This window comes from Populus alba, chromosome 2, assembly GCF_005239225.2.
Source record: "Populus alba chromosome 2, ASM523922v2, whole genome shotgun sequence".
In the NCBI taxonomy this organism is placed as follows: Eukaryota; Viridiplantae; Streptophyta; class Magnoliopsida; order Malpighiales; family Salicaceae; genus Populus; species Populus alba.
In genome coordinates, this window is record NC_133285.1 from 9,472,651 (window position 1) to 9,481,498 (window position 8,848).

At 36.0% G+C, this 8,848-nt stretch overlaps 2 protein-coding genes across 3 annotated transcripts; one reads left to right on the forward strand and one right to left on the reverse strand.

The window, feature by feature from the left end:
- The first annotated feature begins 1,197 nt into the window (after window positions 1–1,197).
- Window positions 1,198–3,978, forward strand: LOC118063480 (uncharacterized). The gene is made up of 4 exons (XM_035077526.2): window positions 1,198–1,672; window positions 1,786–1,891; window positions 2,210–2,300; window positions 2,563–3,978. Exons 1-4 carry the CDS (start codon window positions 1,358–1,360, stop codon window positions 3,515–3,517), a joined length of 1,467 nt encoding a protein of 488 aa, XP_034933417.1. The 5' UTR covers window positions 1,198–1,357; the 3' UTR covers window positions 3,518–3,978.
- A 260-nt stretch (window positions 3,979–4,238) lies between these two features.
- LOC118063479 (protein DEFECTIVE IN MERISTEM SILENCING 3) lies at window positions 4,239–8,586 on the reverse strand. 2 transcript variants are annotated; one of them, XM_035077523.2, is made up of 7 exons: window positions 8,464–8,586; window positions 7,038–7,143; window positions 6,552–6,777; window positions 5,920–6,111; window positions 5,495–5,815; window positions 5,089–5,313; window positions 4,239–4,722 (listed from the first exon to the last, which is right to left on the reverse strand). In XM_035077523.2, exons 1-6 carry the CDS (start codon window positions 8,482–8,484, stop codon window positions 5,127–5,129), a joined length of 1,053 nt encoding a protein of 350 aa, XP_034933414.1. In that variant the 5' UTR covers window positions 8,485–8,586; the 3' UTR covers window positions 4,239–4,722; window positions 5,089–5,126. The 2 variants fall into 2 exon arrangements, with proteins under 2 accessions (XP_034933414.1, XP_034933415.1); XM_035077524.2 differs by lacking the exon at window positions 5,920–6,111.
- Window positions 8,587–8,848: the final 262 nt, after the last annotated feature.

Genomic DNA, 8,848 nt, shown 5'->3' on the forward strand with positions numbered 1-8,848 from the left:
ATACAAAAAATAAAAAGTATCAATTAAAAAAAATAAGGACTAAATTAAATAAAGTAAATAAAATAAAATAAGATATTGAGGGGCACAATTTTTTTTTTTAAATAACAATCAAAATAATGAAGACTAAAACGGGATAAAAAAAAATAAATACAATAAAATAATGAGGGAAGAAATTAAAAAAAAACAAATCAAGAAAATAATAATAATAATAATAAAAAGCAATCAAAAGGATAATAATCAAATTAATTAAAATTTACTAGGATGAATTTGAAAAAAAAATAAAAAGTACTAAAAAAACAAATAATAATAATAATAAAAAATAAAGTCTAACATTGATAGAAATACAAATTGGAAGGCATATTGTTTTTTGGAATGGCTGACTTGAATTTCTAAGCTAAGACAAAGAAAAAAAGAGGAAAAAAAAAAAAGTCTGTCATGCCTCTATCACAAGTTCGCGCCACACCGTCAAACATAAAAAGACATGCCATTCTTAACGCTGCTCTGGATGATGAAATTTGATAGCAAAATGGCCTCGCATCCACCACTCAAATGACATTAGGGTCGTCATGTGGTGGTGTGTGCGGTGCTTGAGAGCCAACAATCTTTTTCTAACATTATCTAATTTGTTAAAATTACAAAACAACCCCCACATAAACCTAAAATTAACTAAAAAAAAAAACTAGAAGAAAAGGACCAAAACATTCTTGAATCCAACCTTAGTTTTTTTTTTTAAAAAAATTAATTTGAGGGGCAATCCTATTATTCTACTGTTTTTTTTTTTTTTTAAGACAAAGATAAAGAATCCCCTATGTGCAAACTTTTTTTTCTCTTTTTTTCTTTCGAGGATATTAAGAGTTTGTTTAGCAGTAGTTGTGGTTGCTTTTCAAATAATGTTTCGTGTTAAAATGCATGTCAATAATATTTTTTTTATTTTTTAAAATTTATTTTTGATATTAGCATATTAAAATGATTTTAAAAAGCTAAAAACATATTAATTTAAAGTTAATAAAAAAAATAAAAAAAATTTAAAATTTTTTAAAACACAAAAACAAAATTATCCCTGGAGCTTTTGCAAATAATTTTGAAAAAAAAAAAAAAAAAATCCTCAAGTTGAATAATGTTTTGCCCTTCAAGAACAACAAAGTAATTTAACTCGGCTTAAAAAAATTGGCCTGGCTAACTTGTCTTTAACATTGTCCAATGAATCTCTTTGAAAAGACAGCCTCCAGTTACAAACATTAGCAAATGCCTTCTTCTTCTTCTTTTTTCTTTTAATTTAACCCGCTACTCAATTTATAATACGGTAACTCTCCTTCTCCCTCTATTTCCCAAATTAATTTTTGTCCCCCCCAAAATTATGGACCCAGAGCTCCAGCGGAAAATCCAGGAAACAGTAATTGACATACTAAAACGCGCTAACATGGACGAGATCACTGAATTCAAAGTTCGAGCTACCGCCACTGAGCGACTCGACTTCGATTTGTCCCATATCGAACACAAGAAATTTATAAGAGGAGTTATCGAGTCCTTTTTGCTCTCTACCATGGACGAGGAAGGTAAAGAAGCCAATGGAAACGTAAGAGAAGACACCAAGGAAGCACTGCAAGAAGAACACGAGGAAGTGTTGACTAAGAAGGAGGTTGGTACTGATGGTAATCGCGTTATTTGTAAGGTAAAATCCCTAATTTTCTGTTTGGCCGCTGAGAAAATGGGAGAAACCTGTTTTTTTCTATTTTAGATTTTGAAGTGTTCTATGTTTAACGTGGACTTTTTATTTCAATTTAGCTATCAGAGAGAAGGAGCGTGACGATTCAAGAATTTAAAGGGAAATCATTCGTGTCGATAAGGGACTTTTATCAGAAAGACGGAAACCTGCTTCCTTCTAAAATAGGTGATCGAATTTGATCATATCAGTAAACTTCTATTTATTTACTATTATTTTAGGTTTGCCTTAAATGTGCTTGATGGTGGCTTAAACATGCAATGAACATGCTTTTGGTTTCTCATGAGATTTTAATTCACGTCGTTTGTCCATCTTATGCTGTGACTGGTAGTGTGAGGTTTTGTGTTTTTGAGGATGTCAGTGTCTGTAAAAGAGAAAAGGAACTGTGGTGTATGGATCGAAGTTTTGTGTGAACCTGATATACCCTGTCAATCCTGTTCCTGATATAGGAGCATTTGTGCTGACAGGGTCTGCCATACTTTTCAGGAATTTGCTTGACATCTGAACAATGGACAGCCATCAAGCAAAATGTGCCTGCAATAGAGGAAGCCATTACGAAGATGCAATCAATTTTAAGGTGAGAGGGGTGTTATAATATTGACCTTGTCAGTTGTCACTGGTGTTGTGACATCTTTTATATGCTTAATATAGTTATACAATTGTTTGCCCAAAGAATAGAAATGGCATAAAGTGGTCTGCACTTCTCTATATTTTAGTTTTAACTTTTTGTGTATCATGCCTTGCTGAATCTTCAAATATGATGCTTAGTCAGAAAGCATGAAGCTGAACAATGTGTTGAAATTACTTCTATTCTGAGCCTTTTTTCCCACTGAATTCAGTTCTGGCCTTGATGTTGAACAAAATGGACAAATCTCTAAGCCAGTGGCTGAATCGATTTCTCAAGAACTCCCCCACGAGATTGCTCATATTGAGGTCAGCCGTTTTGATGGGAAGAATTATCAGTTCTGGGCACCACAGATGGAATTTTTCTTGAAGCAATTAAAGATTGTGTATGTGCTTACTGTCCCTCGCCCAAGCATTGCTGCAGGCCCACCGGCCAGTGCTGAAGAAATTGCTCAAGCCAAAGCTACAGAGCAAAAGTGGTGCAATGATGACCATCTCTGTCGCCTCAACATTTTGAATTCTCTATCTGATTCCATTTATTACAAGTATGCAAAGAAGATTAAGACTGCTAAGGAACTATGGGAAGAGCTAAAATTGGTTTACCTTTATGAGGAGTTTGGAACAAAGAGATCTCAAGTTAAAAAGTACATTGAATTTCAAATGGTTGATGAAAAATCGATTTTTGACCAACTTCAGGAACTTAATGGCATTGCAGATGCAATTGTTGCTGCAGGAATGTTTATTGATGAGAACTTTCATGTTAGCACTGTCATTTCCAAGCTTCCTCCATCTTGGAAGGACTTCTGCATGAAATTGATGCATGAGGAGTATCTTCCTTTCTGGATATTAATGGACCGTGTAAAGGCCGAGGAAGAGTCTCACAATCAAGATAAGCCAGGGGAGCCCTCCAATCATGTACATTCACATCATCCCAAGTATCTTGGACCTAGGATCAGAGATATGAAGAAGCCAGGGTTGCATTGGAAGAGACGAGATATAGAGGTAGATAATAACAAGTCCTTGACATGCTACTTTTGCGGGAAGAAGGGACACATTTCTAAACACTGTCCTGATAAAAAGCTTGACAGGGGAGCTAGTGAGAAGCATGGCAAGGAAAACTCATCCACACCTGCAGTTACAGAGGTGAACATTGAGCACTGCAGTAACTAATTCTTGTGGATTCTGATAATTTAATTGTAGTGAGGTAGATTGTTTCCAACTCGGTGGTACAGAAGGAATGATGCCTCTTCAAGGCTGATTTTTTGTTGGGGGACCTTGGACAGTTTTTTCAGGTGTTCACACAATAGGTCCTGCATCCCGTTGGAAAATACTTCTTGTTGTTTCCCTGCAACAGCAGAACTTGGTAGTAGGTGAATTGTATAAACTCTCCTTGCTTCCCCGCGACAACCCATCTTTATAGAACCCAAGCTGGATTTAAGTGTAAAGCTCACAAATCATCAAGCTAATAGAATTATAGAGATGTTATAGGCTCTAACTTGATTTGCTCTTCTACAATACATTTTCTGAGGTCTGACAACCTTTTTCTCAAGTGCCCCAACTGGGCATGTTGTAATTTTAGTATTCTTTGAAGAGTTTTACATTGACCTTTATCAGTTCCTCGCTTTAATCTTGATATGGTTTTTCTAAAAGAGGGGCATCTGCCTCTAGTTAAACGAGTTCATTGATGGAAAAGTACTTATCCTGCAATAGATTTGGATGGCTAATGAATTTATATGAAGAACCATCACCCAGACACCAGCCTCTTGCATGAACGAACAGAGCAGTTTTGGCACAAGGGTGATAAATTCGCCATCTTTCGCCAGTCCAAAGCTAGCAGCATAGTTTGATAGTGTGATTTTGATTATTTTTTTAATAATTCGCCATCTCTCACTATTATAAAGTTATGTCAAGCCAATTTTATTAGACTGGTTCTCCAACACTGACGGAATTAGTAACTACGTCACTGATGGAATCGGCACATGTTCCAAAAAAGACTCGTAGAGTCGAGAAAATGTTTGGACGCTTTTTTTAATAAATATACAGACAGAGCAAGGATCCTATAGGCGCTTCAAGCTTCAGAGAGATGCATTCTTATCGGTCCCCTCTGCAGTAGAGGGCTGTCATGCATTCTCTTCCATATCGTTTTAAAATACTATGATCGTTTTAAGAAAATCTGCGTTTAGCTGTACTTTCCTTGGTCAAACCCTGCCTGTGAAAAACTCCCAAAAGTGTTTCTTCAACTGACCACAAAACAGCAATTTACAATTTCCTGCTGACAAAAGCACAAGTTGAAGGAACACCTTCCGCAGTCCCTCTAACTAGAACATTCTCTAAGCATCAGAAGAAAATTCATCTGCTTGTGTTCTCAATTTGTCCTGCATACATCGGAAAGCCAATTTGAGAGGTAATTAAGTATTCATTAAGATAAGCAGTTTCAAAACGATGCATCTGATTGATTAGCACATTCAGAACTCGAACAGAATTGCATACTGGACAAATGAAAAAAACGTATCAAGCAGCAGCAGCCTTCAAACGGATATTGTGACAAAATGAAAGCGAAGGAGCGATAACAGCAAGTCTGTGACAAGCTCGAGGACAAACACAAATTTTACCTTGTTTTTAGCATTTAGATATAGAATACAAGCAACAATCCAGTATGAATAATAACAACGTAGTATTAGTGTCCTTTCCATCATGAATATCAGTGGTTAAGGCATGCTAAAATATCTACGAGACCATACCTGAATTTTAAGAGATTGGCTTTCTGTTGGAGCATGCCTCATACTTGTGGCTTGCCTGAAGAAGCAGCCCTAGCTTTATCCAACAACTGCTGTTCTCTTAGCATATCCTGCTCAATATTATGCTGTTCCCATCTCAACTTCCTGATCCTAGTTTCAATTTGACTATAATTCAAAGACAAACCAGATCTCCCAGTGATCAATGGGAATTTCACCTCAAAATTTTCCCTGGAAACAGATGGATTTTACAATAGGGTAAACATGATAAAAAAGTAACACTGAAAGGACCATTACGAATTAACAACTCCTAAAGTGCGTCAACTATCATAATAAGCTGAATCTCAAACACACGCGCACATGAAAAAAAAATTCTCATTCACAAATGGCTTGATAGGTAATCCATACTTACCTGCTGCCAAGTAAAAAGAGACCATTTTTCGTGATCATCCCACCATCTAAAGACACGGCTCCATGAGTTATGCATGGGAGAGCAGAAAGCATGTCAGCTCTAGTCTTGTATGCTTGCAGGTAAGAAAATAGGTTATAGAATAATGTCTCTCTAAGACCATGTCCACCAGCAGTAACACAAAACAAGTTCCGATCATCCAGATTGACCATGTTCACCACAAAGTCAAGAAATCCAGAAGGACACTTCCCATCTGGTAACTTCGGCTTTAAAAGAGCAAGTTTCTTTTGTGGATCATTGGCTACAAAACCGCCCGCAAATGGCCTGTTAATAAGTTGCAGTCAACATTTCCATAAGCAACATAAACATTACCGATAAAGAAATATAAGTAAATTGTTTAGAAACAAAGACAAGAAGTGGGTTTGTGCCTCAAATCTTCAAGGCAAAATGCAGTAAATCGACCATCAATTTTCCTCCCAATTGAAGATCCAAGACCATGCAGACCGGCTATGTCTTTTATTTTGCCATCTCCACCATACTTCTCTAAAGCCTTAATTCCATCGAATGTTTTGCAGACTATTCCCAGCATAGTCTCCAATCCCAAGTACTCTGAGAGAAGCCTGGTTTAAGGGCACGTGAGGAGAAATTTCAAGGAAAAGAAGTTTTCAACTCATGGTAATTTTTATAAACCACTACATTAGTTAGCGATACCATTGGGAATTGGGATGTTCATTTGTTTCTAGAAATAGAAACCACCAAAATGGTTGCATTTTAGCTCATACATCAGCAGAAACCCCATTTTCATCAGATTCAGGATGTAATTAAGGTTGCCAGGAATGAATTTGCCTGTCTGAGAGTTATATTTGTGGTTTTTCATCATATAATTAGCAGAAATGAAGACACAACAAAGTTCTACGATGATCCTAAGCATCATAGGGAGCATATCAATGTAAGTAATGAGCTTGAGACATTTTATAAAATAGACAAAATGAAGGGTGCATCTCTAGTCATTCTATTTCTATGCCAAAAGGAAAATGGGTGAGTGTGGAAAGGTACTAACCTACTAAGAGTATCATTATCAACTCTGGCAAGAGTAGCCACAATACCCAGCACATCCTTGATCAATGACAAATTCGATGCGTGAATTGCATGATAAGATTTTACCTTGCACAATATACCAGCTGCAGATTGCTCTTGGTGTAATATCTGTTGTGTTGATTCTTCCTCAGGGTGAAGGTCACTGTTTTCATTTGCTGCATCTTTGGAATGATACTTTCCAAGCCTCACTGAAAAATTATGTTAGTGAAGGAAAGGATCAGCAGTGTCATCAATGAAATACATTCAAAATGAAGAAATTCCTGTTACATGAGTTATCACTTTAGTACAAGATTTCATTGGATGCAACTTATTCAGTATGTAATACACAAATTTGGCTGAATAAAAACGTTCAAATACAAAAGCCAGGTGTATCATAAAAGCTGAATTTAGCAAATCTCCTTGACCGAGTCTGGTTGCCATTCATATGATACAAAAGAAAAAACGATACCTTGCAGATCAAGTATAGATTCATCTAAATGATTTGCTTGTGACTTCAAAAATTTTAGGTTGTCTTCATGCCGTTTGATATCTTTTATCGGGCTCTCAAAATTATCCTGAAGATCATTAAAACCAAAAAATTGATAAGGCTTGGACGGCAAGTGACCACTGCTCGACCCATTCAAACAGAGTACAATGGCATATGCTTGATAACGTTAGAGCAGATTAAAGAAAAATGAAAAAGGCTCTGCATTAGTAGATATGGAACCGTTAACCTTCTAAGAGAGTCCATCTTGTGACCCATGATGCAGATTACAAAACAGTGTCTCTCTTAAATGCTCAATTCAACAGTGATGTTCAAATTCTGTTACAGGACAGAGTAAATAGTATATTTGACACAAAAAAGGCACTGATTTTGGTAAGAAAAAACAAGTAGAGGGAGGCAAAACAAATTCTATCGGATGACTTCTTTCTCAAGGAATTCCAGGTAATCCCTTCTTGTTATGAAATGAAACACGTTTGTTTCATCCTAAAGAATTTTCTTACAACCATACAAACCTAAAATTTCACGCAACAACTTCCTCAAATAAATAAATGTGTATAACAAGCTATCAGCAATAGAATCAAAAGCAAACCAAGATGAACTAAAGTGGACTCAGCACCTTAACTTGCTAGTTCAAACTCATTCATTAACCAGAAAATTAGGTCCGGTTTTTCAAAAAAATAAAAAGCTTGAAAACAAAATGTATGCTTTGGTAATAAGTACTTCAGAAATTAATATAAACAATTTCCTGAATTATCATAAAATTTGGTTGAAATTACTAACATTTATTTAACTTTCGTGCTTTGTTTATCAGGGCGGAAATTAGGAAACGTGAATGGCTTCAGAAGGATGAAATAAGTGCTCATCTTATTAGTCAATATAAATCTGGGAATCTCTCCTAATACCTGGTCGGGATTTCAGTATTTTTCACATAAAAAGAAAAGAGATTCTCCGGAGTCCACTTATATTTGATTTACCATTCAACAGAATGTAACGGGAACTTTTCAATTTTTGAGCCATGAAAATTCGAATCCAATCTGTTTTGTTCAATATCATAACCTGAACTCCCCAGCGTGGGACATCGGAAAGACTCCTCCGTCGTTGCGAGCCTTACTAGCACAGACTAGGCTACAACAAAAGTCTGGAGCTATCGACAAGAACACAAGAGGACCCCGTATTGCTCGTTTTTTTCTTTAATGGAAACAACACGACACAGCCACAAAACCATGATGACAATGTGGGAAGCCTCAATGCTTCATCCTCTTAAGCAAATATGGTGTTTGAATTTGACAACTCTCGAGTTTAGTCAAGCTTAAAAATTGGTCAATTGCAACCCTAGTAGTAAGCAATGGAAAATGTTGCATATAACAAAACAGAGAGGTAAGAACATAACCTCGGAGTTGGATTGAAGCATGCTGGAGAGGGCAGTGCTGCGTCTCTCTCAATCGCTGTCTGCAATGAATTTTCCCCTAAAAATCGATCTTTTATCAAACACCAGAACTTAAGTCCGACAAATTGGTACTTCAAAAGACAATGGTAATCAGGTAATTTTCACAGCCATGCATAGTGGGTCCCACATATTACATTTTTCACTCGGTCCTTGTAATTACACAAGTCTTCCAAACATGTCTTCAAAAATCCAAAATTATTAGATTGCTCCCTCTAAGATATTTATAAATTAAAACAATTGGAATAGTAAATAAGAGTTCACCTCGTACATAAGCAAAATAACTTTATAAATATATCAAAATATTTTTTTTTATTTTTAAAAATTATTT

Coding starts and splice junctions, on each gene's coding strand:
- LOC118063479 (XM_035077523.2), bottom strand. CDS start 8,484: ATGCTTCAATCCAACTCCGAG. Junction 7,144..8,463: donor TGCTTCAATCCAACTCCGAG/GTTATGTTCTTA, acceptor AATGATCTTCAG/GATAATTTTGAGAGCCCGAT. Junction 6,112..6,551: donor GATAATGATACTCTTAGTAG/GTTAGTACCTTT, acceptor CCCTTAAACCAG/GCTTCTCTCAGAGTACTTGG.
- LOC118063480 (XM_035077526.2), top strand. CDS start 1,358: ATGGACCCAGAGCTCCAGCGGAAAATCCAGGAAACAGTAATTGACATA. Junction 1,673..1,785: donor GTAATCGCGTTATTTGTAAG/GTAAAATCCCTA, acceptor ATTTCAATTTAG/CTATCAGAGAGAAGGAGCGT. Junction 1,892..2,209: donor CCTGCTTCCTTCTAAAATAG/GTGATCGAATTT, acceptor CATACTTTTCAG/GAATTTGCTTGACATCTGAA.